Below are 27,014 nucleotides of genomic sequence, written 5' to 3'. Positions count from 1 at the left end.
CCAGTCTGCGACATTCGCTCTGTGCAGTGTCTGTTCTCCACACATCCTGCACGCTGTACTGTGCACTCAGTATGCAATGTCTAATCTGTACATATACAACCCGTGCTCATTATACACCATGACCTCTGTATAAAGTGTGGTATTCAGAGGTCCCCCACCCTGCCCACTTCACCATCGGGGCTCAGGCCTTTAGCCTTTCTGCACCCATATTCGAGAACTCCATCCCAGGGTCCCTCGGCCTCGACCCCTTCCCTTGCTTCCTCCCAGACCTGTCTCAAGACCTTCGTCTTCAACAGAACCTACAGTCAACCTTCAACCCCCAACCCCCACTTGACCTCCAGCTCTCCAGATTCCAACCCCCAGCACGGATGCTAAGTACTCGGGATTTCCTCCTGACATGAAAGGCACTATATAAATGCAATTTGTTGCTGTTGTTATACACTGAGGGATTGTTGGCCAGGACATTGGGAGAAACTCCTTTCTCTTTTGAATAGTGCCACAGGGTCTTTAATGTCTTTAATGTCCATTTGTACAGGCAGGTGGCATATTGGTTTAACATCTCAAATACGCTCAGCTCTGCGCTGGTGGAAGCCTAGACCAGGAGTTAAAAAAACAACATGGGACTTGCACCCAGAACCTTCTGACCCTGAGACAAAACCGGGCCAGGCTGACATGGCTCATTGTTAGGCATTAAGTGCACCAATTCAGAGCGTCCAAAACTTGGCCAATTCTCAAACCCAGTCACGTTATTTTTGGAGCCGTTTTTCTGTTTCTTTTTTTAAGACTGAAAGAAAAACAGTTTCAGTGATCAGACTGAATTCAACAATTTGCCAAATTCTGAACGCTCCAAAATGAGAAGAAATTGCAGTAAATGTAGACCCAGGGGAAAATTCACCCTCAGCTGTCTTTAAAGACACAGACGTTGAGGTTGTCAAGGTGCAGACTTCAAAAAGGTGGTGGTGATGCTTTGGATCGTGTAGAGGGAGGTTGATTGTGATTTGGTGTCAGAGATATTGAAGATCCCAGTTGAAACGCTGGGCTGTGTGTCAGCGAGCTTATGTGGTTTTGACACTTGTATGTTCTCTATTAACCTTTGTGCTGAACTTCCTTTGTGCCTTGCAGCAAATGAAGCTTGTTGCAACTGGTTTCCCTCCTTCCTTCTCAGAGGCAATCACAAGTAGGAAAGAATGGACCATTTAAAGCAGTGCTTTGGTGATTGGAACTTGTCCCATTGCTTTTATTGAAAGTGCCTCACCACGGGGGCCACAGAGTAGTGGGAAGCTGCGTCCGTTGCCTTTTTGGTCAGCGGATATCAGGCTCAGAAACCCATCAGCGTGCTTTATGCTCTCCGCACCAAAGCACAGCGCAGTGAAAGAGTCTCTCCACACCATGTTGGGAGAACAGCTCAAAACGCTGTTGGCCGGGCACGCGAGCTGGGGGATGGGAGCTGAAAGGGAGAGGGGTGGGGAGGGAAAAGACTTGCCTCGCAAGCGAGAGGATCTGGATTTGATTCCCAGCAGGGCCAAACCTTAGGCAAGTTTCCTTACTCCACACGCCTCTGTTTACCTAGCAGTAAGTAGGACCTGGTTGTTAGTCGATTGGCAGATCTCTTTCTGAGGGTAGTAATTCCCTCCAAAAAGAATAAATTTAAAAAAATAATATTTTGGTCACTCAATCCATGACTGTTTGTTGGACACTGCTGTGTGCAATTGGCTGCCCTGTTTTTCCCCACAAAATTCATTTTACAGCATATTCTGTGAAGCGCTTTGAGAAATTTTAACGATTAGGGTAATTAGGGGCTGTATCAAATGCAAACACTGAGTTCCACATTACACATGGCTTCCATTTGTCCAGTATGGAGCACACACTCTCTCTCCGGAAGGACACACCATTCTTATCTAATCCCGGAGTATTTTGGTGTTGGGAACCCTGAGTGTGCATTTGGGGGTAACTGCTGGAGTATAAGAGGGAGGAAGAGTTTTTCCCCCGAGAGCTTTCACTTCAGTTGTGTCTGAAAGAATGAGGAACCTGCAAAGAGTCCCCCTGTAATAATGGCACTAAACAACCCGTCAAAACCACAGCACACTTGTGTTATCATTGAGGCGGTTGGAGCTGGTGAAGCGGAGAGTGTGATATCGAGCAATATAGACTGAGCTGGGTCCGATCAACCATCAGATATCAGCCAGGCAGAAGGGTGGCTGCTGGCCTCTGTGCTCTGGGGTTAGCAAAGTCTGTTTCTGCTTCCGATCGATTCTCTCTTCAGACTCGAGCGGACAAAGATTTCCGATAAAAGGCTTTTGTGTCAGACTGAGAGCCTGTCGTCCAACACGCCTGCCTTTCCTCCAGCATTTGGCCTCTGCTCCCTTGTGTCTGCAAAGCGAAGCTGCACACTCTGAAGGGATGAGAAATGTGTACAATGTGCACCCTCTGCACCTCTGACGCCTTTAAAATAACACGTCTCGCTTCCTCTCACATAGAGAACCCACATAAAAACCCTTTGTTATTGGGTCACCCTGTAGCTCCCTCAGGCAGGTGTAGTCAGTGAGACAGAGGCTTTTGAGGCCACTTATTATAATGGAGAAACTGAACCCAGGGTTGTAGGAATGAAGGTGCCTGAGGAACGGCTGTTGTACGGGAGGGAAACGTTCCAACCCACGAAAATTTATTGCACAACCCGGGTGTCTGGCCTTCAATTTGGAACCGAGGCCGTTTCACAAATAGAACTAGAGACGTTCACAGCATTGAAGAAAGCCATTTGGCCCATAGTTTATGTGCTGGCTCTTTTAAAGAGCAATCCTTTTAGTCCCATTTGCCTGCCTTTCCTCCCATAACCCCTGCAAATGACTCCTTTTTTTTAGATATCTATCTCGTTCCACTTTTGAAAGCTAACCAAGCTACTTCCCTTTGTTGGAGTACTCTACGGATACAGAAGGCAGGGCGTGCACAAGTACAATGAATCGCCAGAGCGTGAGACACCCGTGTGTTTAAAACTGATCGAACCCTGCCCAGAGTTTGCCAGACGAAAGCAACTGTCCTGTTGGGTGACATGTTGGTTCACCAACACGATATACAGGGTGGTCAAAAAAGTTGCCATACCATTACAATGTCTAATAAGTCTTAAGGAAATGCTGATTTTTTTTTAGATTATAGGGTAGATACCACGACTTTTTGGTCACCCCGTATCTTTGTCTCTGCAATTTCCCACACAATCGCCTCCCCAAATCTCACTGTACCGCACGGAGAGAGAGAGAGAGAGAAAGAGACACAGAGAGAGAGAGAGAGAGGCAGAGAGAGGAAGAGGGAGAGATGAAGAAAATGGAATGATTTATATAAAGCGCTTTGAGGCATCCTGCTGACAGGAAAGGCGCTGTATTAAACACAAAGATTATTACTGTAATATTATTTGCCCTCAGGCAAACCTCCAGCGCAGGCGAACTCTCACACCTCTTAGTGGACAGATGCAGAATAGCACGGTGAAGAGGACAGGAACAGTCAGACGCACGCGTAAGGTGTCATCCAAAGAAGATGCTTTGTCCCACTCGATCTTCTCCTTGCAGAAAGCCAGCCCTTCCCCCTTCTCTTTCTGCTCAAAACAACAACAACAACAACGTGCATTTATAATGTCTCGCTCCGTGCTTTGCTTTATCAGTCGACCACACCGTTTGGATTTTCGCCCAAATCACTCGTTGGAACGGCCTGAAATCGCCATCAATGGCACAGCACTCAAAGCCGCACAAGACATCACTGTCCTGGCCAGTCGTCTGTCCAACAAAAGCTGCCATGAGGCTGGCAAGTGTACCATAAAAACTGCTGGTGCCATGGGCTGCCTTAGAGGCTAGTTGGCAGCCAACACACATGTGCGGGGCGATGAGAGGGGGAGGGGAAAGGGAGAGGAGGGGAGCGGGGTGGGGGGTCAGCGATCTGTTTGAGGTTCTGTTCACCAGCCTGGACGCAGTTTAATGCTGCCAATCGTTCCCATAATTATTCAACCAACAGCTGTTTCCATGGACACTGCTGGAGTAGAGATGTCCTGGAAAATGATTAACATTTCTCTGTAATAACTGCTGAGATTTTGCAGTGACAACTCTCTTTCTGTGTGTATTTTTACACCCTCTTCTCCCCCTCCCCCCCCACCCCTATAGTGACAAGATGTTCCCTGCTCTTGGCTTCGGTGCACAGTTGCCCCCGGACTGGAAGGTAAGACACTTGTCTCTTGCTCTGGGAGGTTCCTTACAGTGATATGTGATGTAACAGTCTCGTGTTTGCCCTATACAATGTTGAACATGGGTTTGTCTGAGTCCTGGTCGATCTTAAATGGGAATCACTGGCGGACGGGATGGGACAGGACGGGATGGGACAGGACGGGATGGTGGGTGTAGCTCTCTACTCTTTGCCCTCGGAGAGGCTTGTTCAAATGCAGCTCAACCAGGGCAGTGTTAAGCCACTTCACTCACTGCTGCCTTTAAGTATCCAACCTGACTGACTTGTTACTTCCAGAGGCCACATTTGATCTCACGTACAATTATATCTTGGGAGTGCTTTATAATAACTAAATAATAATCCTTGCAACTGATATAGCACCTTATCACATCATTTAGACGACTTAAAGTGCTTCACAGAAATATTGTAAAGTGAAGTGACTGTATATTTTGTGGGCTTTACAGTGACTGGGTTGGGTGCTGAATGGGTGGGGGTGGTGCGGAGAGAGTGGAGGGAAGAGGGGGGTGACCACAGACAAGGCCCAAGTGACAGGTTTTAAGGGCAGTGGGGTTGGGACGAGGTGGAGGGGTCCGTGGTGGGAGTTCATTGAGGTTCTGGCTTGGAATGGAAAAAATCTATCGGCGAATCGAAGAACCTCAAATGTGTAAAAACCTGAATCAAAAGATTAAAGATTTCCTGCTGATGATCAAATACTTTCCCTTTACACAGTTAGTGCAGCAGATGATTAGTAGATTTATTCGTGGGCTTACACTGGCAGCTTGCTCTTAAAGGTCCCATTTAGTCGAATGAAGATTTTAAAATCAATCAAATTGTGTCTTGGGGGATTAAGTGAGCTGAGCTCCGAGCGCTATGGTTTTATCAGGTTCTACAGGAATCCTTAACCAGTCAGAAGCTTTCTTGGCACTCGGCTGTGTGTTGGTTGAGATGGTTAGAGAGAGAAGGGAACTGCGTAGTGAGGCCGTGCAGTTTGTTAAACCGATAAACTTTCCTAAAAAAAAATTCTCCGATTGGTGGTACATTTTACCAACTAAAACCAAAGTTTTCCGTCACCTCCTGCCTGCTGCTGGAAAGGTTCCTCTATCACACACACCCACTTACGTAAGAGACCGATGATCCATTGACCTGGATTTCCCAGTTTATGACTGAGACTTGGTTACAGCTCAGAATCACACAGCTTCCAACCAGACTGATTGCAATAAGTATGAAAAGAATACTTCCATATTTAAGAACGGAAAATAAAACTGCACTCTGAAACTTTCCTCTTCATTAAAACTGGTTTAACGCTGTTGAACTTAGCTGTGCGCCACTGGTTATATTGCTTTAATGAGGTAACCAGATGTGGGCACGCTCTGAATGAATTACTGCGAATGTGGGTAAGAGATCGCAGCTCTGGGTCCAACCACTGTGGACATGGAGGCAAAGCAGATGATTCAATTCACTGACAGCAGGAGGTTTCAGACAGATGGAGGCAGCTGTATTTGTCCCGCGACGACCCTGATTTGTTTGCAGCTTTGTTTTAGGGTTGGGCATGTGTTAATGATCTTCTTGATGTCTCAGAGAGTCAGTCTCACTCCCCCACCCACCTCCCTGCAATGACCACGAGGGTTTAAATTCCTGCAATAGCAATGTGAGCGGTTGCTGTAACTACAGTTGAATTCCTGGCTGTGTAGAGGCCAGGACGCTAGGATTCATTAAAGCGACCTCTTGGTGGGTTATCTTGCTGAGGTCAATGGTTGAAGATGGCGTAGGTGAGAGCAGGAGCCCAAAAGGCTAATTCACCCAATTTCAGAGCAAAGTGGCCCGTCAATAGGTGGAGAATTATTTCCGTCTTCCCGATGAGAGGTTAAACCGAGGTCCCATCTCTCTGTTCAGGTGGACGTTAAAGATCCCATTATTCGAAAAGAGAAGGGAGTTCCTCCAACAGTCCCCCCAAAATAAAATTGGTCATTGGGCCATTACTTCGTGCAACTGGCTACCGTGTTTCGCCCACAAATATACAGTCAATTCACTTTACAGTGTGTTCTGTGAAGCGCTTTGGGACGTCCTCCCGACGTGAAAAGCGCTATATCAAATGCAAGGATTATTATTATTAAGACAAAACGGTCTCGAGGGGCTAAAACCTGGTGAAATTTAGGGGCATCAGTCACAACTGCAAGTCTTATACAGCATTTGTCTGGCGTCCGTCACATAGGGTAGCATGTTGGAGCGCTGTGACAAACAGACTCACCATGGGGGAGTGAATTATTGATTCAGAATCCCAGCCAGGGCTGAGGCAGCCAGTGTCTTGTTATATACACTGCGCTCACTCCCTTTGCAATAACCCGTCTCTCCTGGTCTGAATCGCACATCTATTCTGCCAGCCACGTTGCCAAGACAACCAGCGAACATTTTACTGAATGACAAAGTTCAGTGGAAGTGAAGGAGCCCCTTCTCCTTTAACCCAACGTTATTAACCTGACCCTTAAAAAAGCCTTGCGGCTACACACGATGGCTCAGTGGGTGAGGCCACCACAATACAACAACAGTACTAATAATCCTCGCTTATAATACAGCACCTTCCACATCGGGAGGACATCACAAAGCGCTTCACATGATTTTACTGTGAAGTGTATTGTGACTGTTTATTTTTTGTGGGCGAAAGAAACATTTTTTAAGGTCAGCCGGGCATCTGACGCACGCAGAAACCCACCACAGTGCTTAAGAGTATCCAAACCAGTCTTGAGAGTTTTGTGGATCCTACACAGGAAGCCTTTAAAGCTTCGGATGAGATGTTAAATTGAGCGCCCGTCTGCCTGTTAATGATCCTGAGATGCTACTCGAAAACAACAACAACAAATTACATTTGTATAACCCTTTTCACATCGGGAGGATGTCCCAAGGCCCTGGAAGGGAGAAGGGGGTTCAATCCCCCAGATACAGATTTGTCATTCACTTGGTGGCAATTTGTGGGACATTGCAGTCTGCAAAAATTGGCTGCTGCATTTCACCCACAAAACACATAGTCCCTGAAAAATCCTGCAAAGAAGCTTTGAGATGTCTTGACGACTTGATAAGGTGATATATCAAATGCAAAGGATTATTATATTATTATAACCGCGTGCAGAAAAGCGCTTGGTTTGGGGGGGTGGGTGGGGGGGGGGGTTTGTTGGGGGAGCTGAAGGATGTAGTGAAATAATGAAGATTAAAACAACTCAAATTACAGTTCATTACCTCGCTGCTAAAAATGAAAAGAGGGAAATAAAAGATGAAGATTAATTTTCAGACAATTCCATTAAGATGCATGGATTGTATGAATGTTTTATTAATGTGGTTAGAGTGATTGCTCCACTGGGTTTAACTCTGGTATATCAGGCTGGTAATAAATTAAGAGTACAGTTTGATATCCTTGAACCTGAATAACAGAAATCCAAAAAAGCAGAAGAGAGATGAGGGTATATTAATATGGGGTGCGTATCTTGGTATGACATTACCAGACTAGTTGCTGCCACTTGTGAGCCAACTAGTCTGGTAAGCGCTCTGAGATGCCGTCCGGCGTGGAGGGCGCTATATAAATCCAAGTTGTTGTTGTTGTAGTCTGGTAATGTCATACCAAGTATACCAACCATGTTCACTGCCCCTGTGGTGCGGAGCCTGTCTTGTGCCAGTCTGTGCTGTTAACCTACCCCAAGTCTCACAAACTTTGTGCCTGTGTGTGGACGAGTTCTATCTGATTGCCTTGCTTAGCTCAGGCACCTGTGCGGGCGATATTAACACTGCAGAATTGAGTACGTTCCCACAGAGGAATCACAGTCTAATTCTGAAGCTGTTGTCGTAATGAAGGCAGAATCGGTCAGTGGTTTTCCACAGAATTTTTAGTTAACAGAGACCACAGATATTCACAGAGACGGTTGAGTTTACACCAGCTATTAGGGTGTGAGGTTACCTGAGGAGCAACTGCAGCCAGGGTTCCTAGGCTGATAACAGTGCTCTCCGTAGCAAGGCTGTGTGTTTTAGCTGGTTAGACTTCAGCAGTTACCACCCCCCCCAACCCACCATGCATACTCTGGGGCCCCCAAGCCTTGGCCATAGCCAGCCTGCACCTAATGCTCTCCATTATCCCATTCCAGACAAAGGGAAATTGCTCTGTGTAGGTGACATATATATGTAGAACTCTCAGTCTAGTTTGGATGCTCTTAAGCATGGTGATGGGTTTCCAGCGGAGCAAAAAAAACCTGTGGCAGATTGTTTAATCCCATTTCCCTGCCTTTTCCCCACACTCCTCAATACCCTTACTTCCCAACTATTCATCTTTCTCACCTTTTGCTTCATCTTTGATTCTGACTCCACATTCTTCTGGGGCAGTGAAAGCCACATTTTCACGACAATCTGTGTGAAGGAATGTATTTTTGAGCGGGTGATTCCTGCTCCGACCATGCTGTCATCGGAATAGCCATGGTGGGATGCAGCAACTTATTGAGCCTATTACCAGCTGGATAACCCTTATTGCTCCGTGCCAGCACCACAGGATGTTACACTTCCATTAAACGCTCCCAGTCTAGTTTTCATTCCGACAGTAAAACCTGGGCCCACCTGTCGAGATCAGCCACCAATGAAGGAAACCTCTTGTGAAGGTACAACTGGTTTGAGCACCACTTAACAAGAGGGGCCAGGGTTTGTGTCTGTGCTTGCGATCTTGGCTATATCATTGAGCCAGGAGAGGGAGGGAGGGAGGGTTTAATGGAAGGAGAAATGTCCTCTCTCCTTGGGCAGTCGTGTGACACAGGCAAGGTTGAACTCAGATCAAGGCTTAACAAGTTTAACACAGGCAGGTCCTTCATTTCTAATTCTGTGTATTTCTTGTTGTCACAGGTCTCCCATGAGTTTGCGATCAACTTCGATCCGACAAACCCTTTCTGTGCAGGTTGGTATTGGGGAAGCAAGGCACCAGGATACTCAGTCCACCTGTCTCCATTCCATTTGCTTCTTACATTTTCAGATCCCTTTACGCTGATAAGGCTAGAAATTTCCTGAGTTCTGAACCTGGCCATGGGACCATTTTGTCTTAGGGTGTAAAAGCAGGAAGATTTGTGGAAAATTGCTCAATTTAGTTTGAATTCATGAGTCGTTTTCTCCACATTTCAAGAATTTTCCCCAATTCTGCACAACCGCAGATGAAGACTAAAGGGGCCAGCCTGGCTCAGTCGGCAGACCTCTCGCCTCTGCGTCAGAGGGTTATGGGTTCAAGCCACACATCGGGCCTTTGAACTCATTAGTCCAGTGCAGAGCTGGAGATGCTTCTGTATTGTTTCTACCAATCATGCAGGCGTTTCTCCAGTGTCTTTGTCCTGAGTAGTGCTGAGCGTGACGAGGGCAGCGATTGGAATCCGCAAGCGAGCTCATTACTGTTTGTGCTGCTCTCTGAGACCGTCCAACGAAGCCATTGACCGGTCTCTAATCTGATTGCCTCCTGTAGGTGTGGATGGTATTGTCGAAGCGTACACGGCCTGCCTACCCCACATTCGGTTTTACGGACCCACCAACTTTGCTCCGATAATAAACCACGTGGCACGGTTTGCCGGCCAGGCCATGCAGCAGGAGGCAGCGGCGGTAAGTGAGGGGCAGAAGGAATAAAGTGGGGTTCGCGAGACATTTGTCTTCAACCCCCCCCACCCACCCCCGAATTTACACACGGTGTCGGGAAATGTCACGATAAGTAGTTATGCTGCACGTTTAGCATTGGATTCGGTAACTGAATAGTGTCAACAGAGCTCAGAATAGATCAAAGGGTAGAAAATTGTGTATGTGCGTGTGTGGGGAGGGGGAGGAGGTTGCACAATCACTGTTGATCTCAATGTGGACTCCATGCAACACCTTTAACCGAATAGACAGTCTCGAATTCGAAGGTCACTCTCATATTTTCTTTTGAACCTTTCAATTTCAATCGCAGCCTAATCAATCTATTCAACTGTTTCACTTCACAGTATATTTAATGCAAATATATATTTTAATATATATATATATTCAGTGAAAAGCACTATATCAAATGCAAGGATTATTATTATTATTATTAATCGCGGCCTTCGTCCATCTCACCCCAGTGACCATTCTTCCCGTGTGAGTCTCGATCTTGCACCTTAGTCAGCTCTTTAATAGAGTGAACCCAGTTGGGCCCCAATAAAAATCTTTCAATTAAGTTACAATCTACTCTTGGCACCTGTTTACTCCCTGAACAGCTCAACAATTTTGTTCTGTGCGATTAAATTTTTTTTTGCCTTATTAAATCCTGCTCCTTTTAGGATCTGACTTGTCGCACGATTAATGCGCAGGTCACACCTGATGTAGAATAGGTTCGGTCTTCTTTCCGAAGTGAATGTGGGGCACTTTGTGAAGCGGTTAAGCTGTGAAGAGATCCAGCTGTTCTCACATCCGTTTGCAGGCAATAATCCTGTTTCAGGCGGTAACTTGTTTCTTTGCGTGTTGGCATGATCTTACATAAATTCCACGAGTCGTTCTGTGAAGTCTTATTGTTCTGTCTGAAATTTACACACTGTGTGTTCTCAGAGCATCCAGTAAGCACTTGGGAGAAATGAAGCCTTTAACTCCTTTTATTGTCATCAATTGGTTCACAATCAAAGCAACAAAGCTTTCAGTTGAACACATCCTTAGTCAAAAGTGTCTCAAAGTGCTTCACAGGTAAATATTGGACAAGATGTTTTTCTGACTTTATTACAATAGTAATAATACTTTATTGCATGTCTCTGGTCAGTTTTATATTAAAGTGTTATTTTCTTATTGATTGTAATTATGTTTTGATAATTGGATTTTGACGCCAGAGTTCCTGTTTAATCTGATTACTCAGACGAACATAACTGGAATGAGAAGATTTAATGGTCAGTTTGTACTGTAAGACAAAAATTCACAAACCGACAGGATATACTGTAAAGTGATTGCATGTTTCGTAGGCGAACATGGCAGCCGATTTCCATCCCTTTTAATGAATTTTTGTGATCCATAGCTAACGTGGGATGACTCCTTTATTTCTTTGAGAGCGCCCAGGAGTTTCACCACGAACACCAAACCTGTTCCCGTTTCACTCTCCTTTCACTGCTATCGTTCGTCTGATCTATAATGGGTGTTTAGCAGAAGAAAATTAAATATAATGAAACCTACATCAGCAATACTGAATAATAATGAATGCAAGTATCACAATCTGAGGCATTTAACCCTGGTGTTTATTACACAGTTGCACGTCATTGATTTTATGAATTATATACGTATAAAAATATAAAAATGTACGTTAGATCCCAGCTCGAAGCCATACTAAGCCTTCCACCCCTTAATGCAGTTAAATCAACCTTTGAAACATGAATTCTTTATTCATTTTTCTTTGTAGCTCACTCTTTCTCTTTCCTGCTTTCTTTTCTGCCCTATTTTTCCCATGTTCTCAAACGCCACAGTGGACACTTACAGTTGAGAATTTCCCTTTGCTGGTTTACATTATCTGCCTCTCTAGCCGGATGTTAAAAATCCCACTGCGCTACTGGAGAAGACAAAGGAATTTCTCTTTCTCGGTTTCCTAGCCAACAATCCCCTAGATAAGATTGGTCACTTACTTCACGGTTGTTTGTGGGACATTGTTGTGGGCAAACTGTCTGCCATGTTTGCCCACAAATGTACAGTCACGTTACAGTAAATCCTGCGAAGTGTTCTAAAATGTCCTCCTGATGTGAAAGGCACTATATCAAATGTAAGGATTATTATGATTTATTATCATTATTACAAAATTTCACATGTAAATGGGCAGAAGTTTTTTGCTCAGCTCACTGCTAAAAGGATCAGTTAGCGCGACATGTAAACTAAGCTTCCTGTTGTTAATGACTCCATCACTGGAAGGGTTTGTGAATTTTTGTCTCACAGTACAAACTGACCATTAAATATTCTCATTCCGGTTATGTTCGTCTGAGTAATCAGATTAAACAGGAACTCTGGCGTCAAAATCCAATTATCAAAACATAATTACGATCAACAAGAAAATAACACTTTAATATGAAATTGACCAAAGACATGCAATAAAGTATTATTACTATCGTAATAAAGTCAGAAAAACATCTTGTCCAATATTTAAAGCAATAAACCAATAAGTCACAGTGCTCTCTCTCTCTGGTGTGGCTGCCTTCAGTGCTTGGATTCAGTTCTCTGTAGCTTTACACAAAGGCGGCTGAGAGCTGGTGCTGCTCTGGAGTTTGAGGCACAGGTAACTCTTTTAGGCGGCTTAGTTTGGTTTGGATACTCTTAAGCTTAGTGATGGATGGTTACCGCACGTGTCAGACACCCCGCTGGCCAAAACAAATTAGCTGTCTTACTAGACCAGGTTGATCCCAGTATCGGGAGGTAGGAAATGCAAAGTAACGTGTACCTCAGACAATTTATGCATTTCGAACCGTTCAGAATTATGGTCAGTTTCAAACCAAACATTGGCTTATAGTTCAGGGTCTCTTTGCTTTGATTCATAAGATAGTGGGTTGTTCTGGGCCTACATTTGAGCTTGTAATCCAGACTGATACTCCCCTACACTTCACAGAAACGTTAGGGAGTGCTTTCAGTTATTGAAAGCACGCTATCAAATATAAGGTTTATATATTTCATCTTAAAACAAAGCCCCTTCTTGCATGTTCAGGTGGATGTTAAATATCCCTTGACACTATTCGAAGAGAGAAGAGAGTTTCTCTCTGAGTCCTGGGCCACAACGCTCCAGATAAAATTGGTCACTCACTTCTCGGCTGCTTGTGGGACATTTGCTGTGTGTAAATCGGCTGTCTTGTTCGCTTAAAAAATACAATTCACAGATAACTCTGCGAGGCGTTTCGAGAAGTTTTGACGCAATCTCAAATGCAGGCATTATTTTTATTATTTTTATAACGAGTGGTGATGAGCAGTAAGAAATTGAGATGTGTCCATCTCGTTGAATGCCAGGGTGTTTCATTAATCTGACAGATTGAAACTGACAGAAGGAAATACTGGGAGACTGGTCTTTTATTGGATGAAACTGCTTTCAGTAGGGAGTCTCCAGGTTCAGATCTTGGCTCTACTGATGGACCCATTTGCAGTGTGAGGTAGCCTTAAACAAACAAGAAGATGAAAGGTCACTCTCTAACCAAAGAGAGCCTTGGACAGTGAATGGTCGGACAGTCCTACCTCCTCCATTTCTGAACTACCCATCACAACAAGCATGAAGCATTTATAGTGCCCAAAGCCAATTAGAGACTCAATTGGAGGGAAGAAGAAGGAGGTGAGAGTATTCTGCCTCAGACCTTTCATATCAATGTATAATCATAATAATAATAATCCTTGCATTTGATATAGCTCCTTATGTCGTTGAGACATCTCAAAGCACTTCACAGAATATACTGTAAAGTGTATTGACTGTGTATTTTGTGGGCGAAACGCTGGATGAATGAACCTGGTTTGTAAAACCCTGTTTCAGTCCCTGCGTCTCTGCCTTCAGTTATAAGCAGAGCTTCCATTATTGTCGCGTCTAAAACGTTCTGAAGACAATTTCCGACACAACTTTTTGTTTTGTATTTTCGAAGGCTTCCGCCTGCAAAATACACAGTGGCTGCACTTTACAGTGAAGCGCTTTTGAGACATCCTCCCCGAAAGGCGCTATAGCAAATGTAAGGATTATTATTATAATAAGACTTTGGACTGAGAATAGAAGGTGTCCCTGCCTCTGGTGGCGGCACATCTACAGGCAGGGGCTCTTTCTTCTCTGTTCCAGTAAGTGCCATCTACTGCTATTAATCCAACAGGATATGCCGCTGAGGCGAGTGGGCAGCACTTCAGAATTTGAGTATTTAAGTTGTACGTGTCAAATACATGCTAAATAATAGACAAATGCAGTTAAATCACAGTCCTGCCTCTAGGAATCCATTTGAATTTTCTAACACAACTTTTGGAATCTGTGTTTCAAATCACAGGAGCCAGAGATTCTTCCCGCTCAGCTCCTCTTAGCCCTGCAAACCAAAGCCCAAATGGGTAGGGTGGTCCTAGCTGGACGAGCAGCAGGAAGCTAGCCACATGCTGCGCTCAATGGCAAGCTTTGCAGTTTTACCTGGCTAGGCTCCAGCAGCAGCCCACCTCAGCGTACACTCTGGGGTCCCTAAGCCTTGGATTTAGCCAATTTACACCTAGCATACCCTAATAATTTCACCCACAAAATAAACAGTCAATCCACTTCACAGTATATCCTATGAAGCGCATTGAGATGCCTCGACTACATGATAAGGCACTCCATCAAATTACGGTATTAATACTCTCTGATGTTAAGTTAGCAGAGAGTATCCCTCCAGGGAGAGAGTGTGCATTCAAGCCAGGCACAGGGAAATTCAAACTCTATTTGTAATTTTGTTGTTGTTGTTGCAAGTGGTCCATTCATAAGAGGAAACCTATCAGCATGTTTAAGATTATCCGAACCAGATTATTCAGTTGGGTTTGGATACCGTTAGGTAGGGCTTGAGACGGACCTTAAAATAGTTGAAGGTGCGAGCGAGACCGAGGGACCAGTCAGAAGGATCCCAGTGGGGTGAGACAGTGGAGGGACTTAAGGAGTTAAAATGAGAAGGTAAAAGCTTATGTGGTCAGGTCGTACACCCATGTGTCTATAGCATTTCTTGTCATTGTGAGACAGTGTTTACTCACCACATTAGAGAATCCGGTGCCAGAAATACTAGACTGATCTTTACTGTTATAGTGTATGTAGGCTGTACAGTCTGGGCTCCTTTTGATCTGTTCTGTGCTTTCTGGCTGCAATAATCCGTGCATTTGATACATGTCTCAAAGCGCTTCACAGAATATATTGTAAAGTGATTGACTGTATATATTTTGTGGGTGAAACGCACTGGGTGGCTGGATCTAGAGGGGGACTATTTGACTACAGACTGCAGCCTCTGAAACGTTCCTTCTCTGTAAGAATTGCGTTGCATAATAATGATAAAGCTTGATGGGGTGGGGGATTGTCAGAGAGCATTATTTACTGATTACATGGGGTCGATATCCATCTCAGATCATTGTATGTTAGAGGTTTGTAGCCACGTTCCAATAAATAAAGCATGAAACCACCGAATCGGATAGATCCATTGGAAGATGCTAGTTTCACTGATTCTGAAGCTACTCTGTGCATATAACGATCGTGTCTGTGCTTACGCTTTTAAAGAGCAATCCTTTCAGTCCCTTGTGCCTGTCTTTCCCCCCCATAACCCTGTCGTGCTTCTGTTCATTAAATTTCTTTCTACACTAGAAGCAAACAGGATTCCCTTTGATGTAGTAATTCACCGGTCAGTCTTTCATTACGGAGATAGGATCTTGTTTAGTTAAAGCGATGGAAAAATCTCAAAGGCATTTAGTTCCGTGCAAGAAACAACAGATCAAGGATCAAACAGATCCACACCAAAAGAATTGGAAATATTATCTCTTTTAAAGAGGGGGGTCAAATCCCAACTGGCCTTTGCATCACAAAACATTCAGTACAGTTGGTTTTGACATCTGCCTCTTCCTGATATAAGTTTCGCAAAGGTTCGAACTCCTCTGGATCTGCACTAGGTTGTATACTTGAGAAGGGTTTACCTCTCCTTGGCACAATACTGTTGTCATGGGCGTATTTCCAGAAGGAAATGCTCCATTTAATGCATCCCTTATGAGCCATATCGCTTTCACGTTGCTTCTGTGAGGAGTTTGGCCAGGCTTCTGGAGAGACAGCACCTCTAATCTAGTCCACGCTGATTTGACAGGATGGTAAAGCTGTGGAATATAATTGTCAGCCTTTCAAACACACTTTGTGACAGTGGCAGAGCACGATGCTGAGGCGGGTGGGGGGGTGGTGTGGGGGAGGTGACCATAAGCACGGTCGAAGAGGAAGGCTCACAGGCGCAACCTGAAGATGGGGGAAGGAAGGGACAAGACGGAGGGATAGAGGAAGAACGTTCCAGAGTTTCGGGGCAGGGACTTTACCAACTGAGCCGCCAAACCATATTTAATTTTAATGATATCTCACGGTGCTAGACGTTTAACAGGGTTTTGATGAATGAGGATGGGGAGGGAGAGAGAGACTGAATGGGGAGAGGTGGGGGGGGGGGAGGGGAGTTGTCATATGTCTGCTAAGTTTTTGCTGGGTTTGAAGCTAAAACAAGAGGCATTTGCTGGTTAATGAGCTGGCACTCAGCCCAGCAGGACTCTGACACTGATTGTGATTAATGCTGAATAAAAGTTCTGATTGCCTCCTCGGGCTTGACAGTTGTTCAGTTTTACACCAGAGATCAGATTTGTTCAATTCTCTCTGAAATCCCTAAGATTTTTGTGCCATTTCTCCTCTCCTGAAACCATTTAACTTCCCTTTTGCTGCCTGTGATCTGCCGTTTTGACTGTAAAGCAGCATTGCAACTGAGACCAACTCTGCCTTTCTCTGACTTAATGATAATAATCCTTGCATGTGATTCAGCACCTTTCACGTCAATTGGATGTCCCACAGCGCTTCAGAAAATCATCAACTCACCCCCAACCACACCCACACACACACCCACACACTACCCCACCAGCCCTCAGCAGTCTCACCTGAAATCCTTTAGTGTTAGTGGTTAGAACCCTTGCAAAGCAAGCAAGCAAGAGGACCTGGGTTTGATTCCCGGGCAGGATGAAACCTTAGGCAAGTTTCCTTACTGTACACACACGCCTCTGTTTACCTGGCAGTAAGTAGGAGCCTGCTTGTTAGACGATTAGCAGATCGCTTTCCGGGTGCAATATTCTCTCCAAAATAGTATGGCCACTGTTTGTGGGACGTTGCTGTGGACAATTGGCTGTCCCGCTTTGCCCACAAAATATACAGTCACTATACTTTACAGTATATCCTGTGAAGCACTTTGAGACATCCTGACGACTTGATAAGGCGCTATATCAAATGCAAGGATTACTATTATCATTATTATTATTTTACTGTGAAGTAGAGTCACTGTGTATTTGTGGGCGAATGTAACAGTCAATTTGCTCAGATATTCTATCAGAACTGAAGCTCATGTATCTAAATGCACATCGACTTGCTGAGCTGTAAGTTTGTGCACGAACCTAAAGACTGGGCTCCTGAGTTAAAATAATCAGCCATGGGTCTTGCCCAATATCAGTGTGGTTGTTTTGATCTGATCTGATCTCTGGATTATCTGTTCGTGGTGTGAGATCGGGCAATTTCAGTTCCCAACGGTTCAGGAAATTACGAGGTTTCCAAAAAATAACTGATTCTTTCCAGTGTTGATGCCTGAGACATTCGTTCTTCTCCCCTAAGGCTGTCCTAGAGTCAGATTCCCATTGTAATTTAAAATCAATCCCTTGAAATCCCGCTGTATCCAACTTATCCTGAAACTGCCTATTCGTGGAGCCTTTCAGCCAGAAGTGCAGGCAATGTGTTGACTCTTACACAGGCTTGGCTGTGCAGCTCGCAGTTTTATTGATATTAATGGTTTCAAAGCCAATATTTTATATTTAGATCTTTCCTGTGCTCTCGGATGAATTTATACCAGAATGTACCTTCCCAGCCGCTTGTAATCCCTTCTACTGTGTCTCTTTCAATTCAATATCTGTAACCGGGTTGTACACCTTTGTAGATTATTATTCAAGCGCTCCGGGACGCTACCCCAGGTGAAGGGCGTTATACGAACTCAAGTTGTTGTTGTATCCACCACCACAAGATCAAACAGGATCAAAAGGTTGATCTGGATGAAGAAGGCCCTTCATCCCATCCGATCTCATCCTTCCCGAACACCCACCTTCTTGGGCTCTCATCACAGCATCACGCTGCTTTTGAAGCCAGAACAGGGCGAGCTTTCTTAATCCCACACCACATGCTGCAATGAGGAGCTGAGTCTGAGGATGAGCCCAAAGCCCTGCTATAATCTGTGCAGACTAAGGATGCGGGCGCCTGCTGAGTGCTCTGGGACGCTATCCTGCGTGAAAGGCGCTGTACAAATGCAAGTTGTTGTTGTTGCTGAGTTAGCCAGGGCACTCTAGGTTAAGGAAGGGTAAATCAAACAGGGTGCCTGCCTGCTCTTGATAGCTATCTGGTGCATGCGTTGGCAGGGGTAGTGGGGGGTTGTCTGTGTGTCAGGTAAGGACAATATTAGGCCAGGCTGTGAGGCTTTCCATAGTTCAATATTCCACCAACTCACACTGACTTGGGTCACACATGAAGAATTCATCTTGACTGAGTTATCAGAGGGTCTTCTGTAGGACTACACCATCTGTCACAAGTCAACACCTTCAGGAGAAAAAATCCACCTTCCCCTCCTACCCCTTCGTACAAATCCTGAGGAAAATCAGTGGCTTTTGATTACGAATGTTATTTCCGTATTGAAATCTGAACAAAAATTGCCGCAAAGAAAAATTGAATCAAACGATACATTCCATACATTTTTTAAGTTCCACTTTAGAATGATTCTCCTGGTTGAAGAAAAAACTCTCGTGAATTTGACAGCATGTGCTGTGTGTGAGTGCCTTGAAGCACTTGGGGGTTAATGGGGGTGACTGGGTTTCATTGTGCGTTTGGATTTGACTAAGGCTTGCACAAAATGACTATAATTTTGTTCCCACACGTAAAAAACTGGGGAGAACCTGTGTCTAGATTTACACCATTAACATAGCGTTTTAGAGTGTGCAGAAGTTGGCAAGAAGTGAATTGTGTCTTAACTTTGAAGCGAGTTTTGTGCAGTTTTTAATAGGTGTTTTTACATTCCTTCCTTTGGATGAGACGTTAAACCGAGGTCCCGTCTGCCTGTTCAGATGGACGTTAAAGATCCCGTGGCACAATTTTTCCCCGGGTGTGGGGGCGGGGCGGGGGAGGGCCTGGCCAACAAATCCCTCAAATAAAATCAGTCACTCATTCCATGGCTGTTTGTGGGACGTTGCTGTGCGCAACTGGTTATCTGTCGTGTTTCACTCCCAAAAAATACACAGTCAATCCACTTTACCGCACGCCCTTATGAAGAGCTTTGAGACGTCCTGACGATGTGATAAGACGCTATATTAAATGCAAAAGTTATTATTATGATTCTTATTAACATACAGATGTCACTCAGTGATGACACGAGTTTGGGGAAACTTGGAATAGCCCTTCAGGTTTGCGCCTGGCATTGCTCACTGCCGGCTGTTGACGTGGCCTGTTGTTGTTCTCTTGTCTCCTGCGTCTCCAGCAATACTTCATCCTCCTGATCATCACAGACGGTGTCATCAGCGACATGGATGAAACCAGACACGCGGTGGTGCAGGCTGCCATGCTTCCCATGTCCATCATCATCATCGGGGTGGGCAACGCCGACTTCGCTGCTATGGAGTTCCTGGACGGGGACAATCGGATCTTGCGCTCCTACACTGGGGAAGAGGCGGTCCGGGACATCGTACAGTTTGTGCCATTCCGGGAGTTTCGCAATGTAAGTGCTCCGTCAGAGAGACATCGTGACTCGTTCCTTCCATATCACAGAGAACTCCCCCCCCCCCCCCCTCCCCTGGAGCAGTGGGTTAGCAGAACAATTCACTCCACTGAGACCCCAAATAACTGTGGGGTCTGTGTCCCCCACCCACCCACCACCACATGGGCAAATTTGAGTGGGTGGGCTCCAGTGGACCTGCGTGTCCCGTCAAAGAGCAAGAAAAAGAGGTATAGGGGAGGGGAGGCATTTGTTCTTCTAAGAAATGACACACTCTTAAGAGAAAAAGAAAGTCTCAAAGAGCCATTTAAAGTCTTCCTGCATCTCCTTTTCTGAAACGCTGCCCTTTCCTTTATCAGTTTACCATGTCCGGTTTCACTTGGATTGAAATCCATAGTAGTTCTTGTCTGTGCCTCTCACACCGTATAACCATCCGTGACCAGACAATGTTGAACATTAGCGTTAGCACACACACTCACACACACTCACACACACACATACACACACACACACACACATACACACACACACACATAGAGGTCTGTGGGGCTTTTGCTGCCGTGAATTAGCTTTGTGGTTGCCGAGGCAACAGCACTCAAAAGAAACTCATTGTGGGTACCACTTTGAGGCTTGACCTGATAGGGCATTACATCGAACAAAACATTTTTTTTTAATACTATTATCGTTATTACTATACAAGACTTCCCAGACCCATTTGTCGTAGGATGCTGACAGCCAGAAGATGGAGGAGACTTTCCTTCCCTCTGTCTGCACTGGATCCGCAGGACCCTGAGGTGAAAGGAAGAACCCACTGCCCCAGCCAGTCTTTAAGAACCATCACAACCAACACCAGAGAGATGGCAAAGGGCCACACACTCTGTACGTCGTGCCCTGCCTCTAAATATATACCCCACGTCGGGACTTGAACTCACATCGTCTAAGCTGATGCTCCAATGCAGTGCTAGGGGGTGTTGCATTGCCAGAGGTGTCATCTTTCAGGTTGAGTTGATAAACCAAGGCCCCATCTGCCTGTTCAGTTGGATTTAATAATCAAATGGCACTACTCGAAAAGAGAACCAAGTTTCTCTCTCGCAGTGTCCTGGCCAACAATTACCCCCAAAATAAAATTGGTCACTCACTCATGGCTGTTTGTGGGACATTGCTGTGCACAATTGTGCTGCTGTATTTGCCTACAAATACTTCATTTCACAGTAATTCCTATAAAGTGCTATGAGACTTTCTTCCAACGTGATAAGGTGCTATGCCAAATGTAAGGATTATTATTATTATTATAGACCTTTCCATGATACAATGGCTGTGACATTACACAAATGACTGTGTAAATGCAGGCTCTTTAGAAGGGACAGACGAGGTTATAGATTTCACAGCTATGATAACATAAGCGCACATTAAATAAAACTAGATCTAATCATACAAAACATAATTTTCTAATTATGTTATTGCCCAAAACGCCTTTGTGACTCAATGTATAATAATAACTAATTTTCTGTGAAGTGCTAGGTGAGTGCTGTCTCTCTGCTGTACCTATTCTCAGACTGTCAATATTTATTTTAATCGTTGGGTTTACATTAGAGCCAGTGGAATGTATGATGCTCTTAGATGGCTGAGCAATTCGTAGAGAAAACAGCAATACCCCCCACCCCCACTCCCCCAATCAATGAATTACACTACAACAAACTCCGTGCCCATATCTGAAGATATTTGTATTAATATATGTTTCATTCATTCCCAAACCAACCTAGCATTTCATAACACAGATGCAAATGGTAGTAATAATAATAATCCTTACATTAGATACAGTGGTTTATCACATCTTCGAGATGTCTCAAAGCGCTTCACATGATGCACTGTAAAGTGAATTGGCTATATTATTATTATTATTAATTTTAACCCTTAGACTGCCGGAAGGTCGCAGGAAACTAGTTTCTCCAGGCTCCAATGTTTTTACAAGCATGTTTCACCGGTGCTAAAAACAAACCCTCCCTAAAGTGGAGGCTTATTGTAGCATCTTTCGCTATAACCTCAGTTATGATTAACTAACTGCAAAGCCAGAGAACAAGCGCCAAGAGCCGCACACCAATGGCATTTCAATGGAGCCATTTTGTGAGCTCCTACCTCCCAGGTATAACTTCGGTGCCGCCTTCAGCCCACCTTCGTGATCTTGTGTATTCTGCTAATAACTGTAAAAAAAAAGCTCTACTTAACTGATATATAAACTAGGAAGATTCCCAGCTCGATCTCCAGTCCTAATTGAATTGATTGATCTCAACCCAATCGCGGATGGAACCCAATCTGGAGTGAAAACACAATGTCATTGCCCAAAACGCCTTTGCGACTTGATGTGACTCACCACTGTGAGCCAGAGGCACCCCCTGCAGGATGTTATCCTAATGCTCCTCTGCTGGAAGGTGCACATTGTGTGGACATCAGGTCAGAGAGGACCAGCCTGGGGTCTGAATTCCCCACATGGTTGAATATCCCGCAACACTGAACGGTCACCTAGTCCGGGTGCTGGAGGGCAGATAGCAGCAGCGAACTATGCCACGGCTCGGAGGAGATGGGAGAAAGGCTCTTAAAACATTCTGGAGGAAATCAGCCAAGCAAACATTCAGTGAACATCGGTGTCAGCATTTAATTGTGTTAACATGACTTATATTCTCACCGTACAATGTGCAAGTTGGACTCTAATCCTTCAAACCATTGAGTGTACATGGGCTGACCGTGCCGCATGAAATTCCCTCACAGGTTTCTACATGGGAAGATGCCAACCCTTTATTCCCCAGTCAGTTTTAACAATGTCGATGCACTTAAGTGTGAATTAATTATTTAATGAATCGGGCACACCGTTGGGTTCTTGCCAGTGTAGCTGTGTGCCGCCAACTGTGAAAACACCGCTGCTGTTCTTTAAACACAGGAAATCATCTCCGCTGTGTACAGGGAGTGAGCTTGGCTCGGTGGATCGAGCAGCTGCTCTCAGCTTCAGGGTCTCTTATGAGTTTACCAGTCGGGACATTTTCACCAGGATCACAATCTTTTTGTAGTGCGTTTCTCTGGGGACAATTTAAAATGTCAGTGACCTAGTCTGTTTATCACCTTTGTACCATCCGTGTGAAACCTGTGGCTTCTCACTTAATAATAATAATAATCATCATAATAATCATTATTAAGACATCTCATTAAGACGTCTCAAAGCGCTTCACAGAATATTCTGCAAAGTGAATTGAATGTATACTTTGTGGGTGAAATTGATTTAATTTCAACAGTGTCAAGGCTTTGATGCACACTGGTGTACGGTTATAACAGAAACCCCTTCACTTAGCTTCTCTTTCTTAAATCGGGCCTTTTTTTAAATCAAGAAAGCTATTCTGAACTGTGCAATAAATCCTCGGTCGTAAATCACATTCGTTCACTTTCAGCTTCAATAGCTTGTACTAATAATAGTAGCTTTCATCCCACGATTGATATGATGAAGAAGGTCTAACCTCCAGAATATCTATCCTACTGTTCTCCTATCACAGCATCAAGCTTTTTCTTTTTTAAATTAGTTTTTTTTTAAAATGTCTTGCTCTCAACTACCTTTCCTGACGACCTGTTCATTAATCAGCTTCTGAGAAAAGAAAAACTTCCTGTTGTCTGTAGAGTACATCTCACTTTACGTGAATGACCTTGGGTCCTTGGAATGCGTAAGAGGCAGCCCAGACCCTGGGGCCGCAATCCGTAGCTCTGCACCTTATAGCAGGCGTCACTGAACAGAGATCGGGGAACCCTGGCTGGATTTTCACACTGGGAGCCGCTGAGCACAATTGCAGTACTCCTAACCTGACACTCCACCCAAGGCTTGTGACCTTCCTGGTCTGCATCCTTCAGTTACACACAGGGTCGAGTCTCAAACAACTGAGCCCCTGGCGGTCTGCAAAGCACCATCACACTGAAAGTACATCCTCCTCTTCTTGCTACACATGGTCGCTGACATCCTGTTGAACAATGACTCCACATTGCCTGACGTAATGGTCCTGCATTCAGCCAGAGAGAGACACACACTGGACACGAGGAGAGCATGCGGACGGCAGTCTCCAAATGAGTAGCTCCTTCAAAACTGAGCAGACTCATTTTATGTACTGTTGCTAGGTTACATTAGCAGTCGCTGGGATTTGAGCTGCGGTCACTGACACGGAAAGGTGAAACATTTCAGGCAATCCACTAGCAGACTGCTCCGGTTTCATAACCCCGTTAATATCACCTCCGTAGCCCAATATAAAGGTCTGTAAATGTCTTTAAATGTCACATACACATTGCATCTGACCGAGGCCATTTGCTGACTTTTCTGCTGAATTACAATCCAAAAATAAGCTTGAATCTACATTCTGCAAACAAATGCCATTAGATGCAACAGCTGCGCTATACAGAGAGGCATATCCATCTTTTGGAAGAAAAAGGGAGGAAAAAAATGCTCCCTCAGGCAGGTTTAGCCCAAGCAGCTATCAGAGAAAAGCAATATCAAACTGGAATTTTATGGTTTATGTTATGATGTTGCAATAACTGCAAATTGAGGGGTTGTGCGAGATCAGTTCTTATGGAATGTTTTTTTTCCACTGTGGGACACTAAGGTGATCGGTGAATTAAAGTCAAACTCCAAGTTCAGGGCTGGTGGAATAATGTATTGATTCAGGATTGCACTGAGCGCCAGCCGAGATCGCCTTAGGATTTCCAGGTGCGGTTCTCAAATCAGGATGTTTTGGATGTTAGTGGAGGTTTCCCTGGGAATGAGGGAACTAAGAGTTAGGGGCACCACGTCCCACGATGACCCACAAGAATGAGATCAGTGGCCAGATCCTATACAATCCAAAAAAAAACAACTGCCTTGTTTGTTTATGCAATGCACATCCAAAACTGTACACCATAGCCTGCTCAGCCTAAACCACCTATTCCACTTGCTACGACAGATAAAGACATCGAGGGATATTTTTCAGCAGCTGGTAATTTTAGACTAATGGAATGTGACTTCTCCTCTGGCTCATAATGTTGGGTCAAACATTTTCCGCCACGGGTTAAATCCAATCCATAAAAAATAATAATAATCATCCTTGCATTTGATATAGCGCCTTACCACATTGTTAAGTCATCGTCAGATTATACTCACAGAATATACTGTAAAGTGAATTGACTGTATTATATGAGCAATTGTAAAAACACCCATTGTAAAGGGAGTAGAGCTGCACATGAACCCAATCAACTTCTTTGATTGTCCCTTTCCACTCACCTTGGGTGCGAGTCTTCGAGCGCTTAATGTTCTATGAGTCGATGCTATAACCCTCTGTTCTATTGTCCGTTCTGCAGGCTCCAAAAGAAACTTTGGCCAAGTCTGTTCTGGCAGAGCTGCCTCAGCAAGTGGTTCAGCATTTCAAGCAAAGGAACGTGCCGCCTGTCAACTCCGACCCAGCTTAAACAGCAACACCCCTCTCCCCCCCGCCCCACGCACACTCAAACCTGCATGATGCCAAATCCCCGGCCCTCCCTCCCCCCCTACACTGAAAAGTTTACAGCATAAATCGTTGCATGTTTTGCAGCAGTTGGCGCATTTGTAACGTTTCGTTTTTAACTGTACAAAAAGAAAATAATTTTAAATGACTCCAATCTCAATTTGTTTGTAACGAAAATCTGGTGCTTTGTAAATGTGTGGCGACAAACACTACAGCAGTTTGGTCAAGAAAAGTAGCCACGGTTAAAGTATTGAATGTATCTTTGTATTATCGGTGTTATGTAACTGTGTTTTTATAATTAATGCCAAACTGGGCTTAAATAAGTTATGTATTGAGAATAGTCTATGTGACATGTACCTGACAGAATTGAGAGCGAGGATTTATCTTTCATTTTGTGTCCACCTTGCCTGTGTTCAAAATAAAGTGTACTTTTGTCAAGTTGTTACATTCACAAAGTAGGTACCATGATGATTCAGTAAATTAAGGAGAATTGTATATTATTTCCACTCGTTAGAAAACTCGCCTTACTCTTGCCTCTCAAGTCGGAAGGTTGTGGGTTCAAGCCCCAGGTTAGAACCTGGAATTCATATAGATAGTGTTAAAGTTCAGAGGGACTTGGGTGTCCTTCTACACCAGTCACAAAAAGTTAAGTTTGCAGGTACAGTAAGCAATTAGGAAAGCTAACGGTATGTTGGCATTTAATAATAATAATAATAATCCTTGCATTTGATATAGCGCTTTTCACATCGAGAGGACGTCCCAAAGCGCTTCACAAAATATACTGTAAAGTGAATTGACTGTATATTTGTGGGCGAACGCGGCAGCCAATTGCGCACAGCAATGTCCCACAAACAGTCGTAGATTGAAAATGACCAATTTATTATTGTTTTTTGGTTTTGGAGGGATTATTATTAGGGCTGTGTGTGGAGTAAGGAAACTTGCCCAAGTGCTTTGAGACACCCTCTTGACTTATTATTATTATCTAACTGCATTTCTCTGAGGTTCTGCGTTCCTCCACAAACCTCTCAATAACCTTGCTTTTCAACTTAACTCCCTCTGAAACACTAAACCTAAATTCAGCGCTTTGCTTGAATTGGTGACTATTGTCAATGTGCCTGCTGCTGCTCATTTAGTGCATAAAGTTCATTTGGAGAGACTTGGGTTCAATTCCTAGCAGGGTGAAATGTTGGGCAAGTTTCCTTACTCCACATGCCTCCATTTACCTAGCAGTAGGTAGGAACCCGGTTGTTAGTCGATTGGCGGATCTCTTTTCCGGGGGTAATAATCCCTTCAAAAAAATAATTGGTCACTTCAATCCACGATTGTTTGTGGGACACTGCTGTGTGCAATTGCCTGCTGCGTTTAGCCCACAAAAGATAGTCAATTCACTTTACAGTATATTCTGTGACATCTCAGAGACATGAAAAAGCACTATATCAAAGGCACGGATTATTATATAATGCATAAAGATGGGCTTTTATCGATACAATATGTTCCTGATGAAAGAAAGGACAAAAAAAAACTCAGTTCAGTTTGCTTTGGATGCTCCTCCACTGCTCAATTTTCTCATGGATCTGCTTGTTCTCACACTTTATTCCTGCCTTGTTCTCATCATTCCTCTGAGCAGGATGCAGCTCTTTCAACTAAAACTCTCAAGCATTGAAGTAGCACTACTATTACACTTCCCATAGTGATTCCAGGGAAGCAAATCTTGGATCAGTATGTGTCTGGACAAGGGCAAAGCTGTTGAGATACGTTAACAATCCAGTAAATCTTGTCACTTCCGTTTGCTGCATTATTCAATGACTAATTTTGTTCTTTAAAAGTAAACTTGAGGACTGTGTATTCACAT

The 27,014-nt window shown here is 44.3% G+C and overlaps 1 protein-coding gene across 1 annotated transcript in view; it reads left to right on the top strand.

Annotated features, from left to right (window-relative positions):
• cpne2 (copine II) overlaps positions 1–25,613 on the top strand; it is a 61,650-nt gene extending 36,037 nt beyond the window's left edge. Inside the window, exons 12-16 of the mRNA XM_007907582.2 lie at positions 4,143–4,197; positions 9,070–9,121; positions 9,674–9,807; positions 19,428–19,664; positions 25,020–25,613. Of these exons, the coding sequence (XP_007905773.1) occupies positions 4,143–4,197; positions 9,070–9,121; positions 9,674–9,807; positions 19,428–19,664; positions 25,020–25,127 (586 nt within the window). The 3' untranslated portion in view covers positions 25,128–25,613. The remainder of the gene's footprint in view (positions 1–4,142; positions 4,198–9,069; positions 9,122–9,673; positions 9,808–19,427; positions 19,665–25,019) is intronic.
• Positions 25,614–27,014: the final 1,401 nt, after the last annotated feature.

The sequence above is a fragment of the Callorhinchus milii genome, unplaced genomic scaffold, assembly GCF_018977255.1.
Source record: "Callorhinchus milii isolate IMCB2004 unplaced genomic scaffold, IMCB_Cmil_1.0 Scaffold14, whole genome shotgun sequence".
Classification (NCBI taxonomy): domain Eukaryota; kingdom Metazoa; phylum Chordata; class Chondrichthyes; order Chimaeriformes; family Callorhinchidae; genus Callorhinchus; species Callorhinchus milii.
The sequence above is the reverse complement of the archived record's forward strand: the minus strand, read 5'-3'. Positions and strand labels throughout refer to the sequence as shown.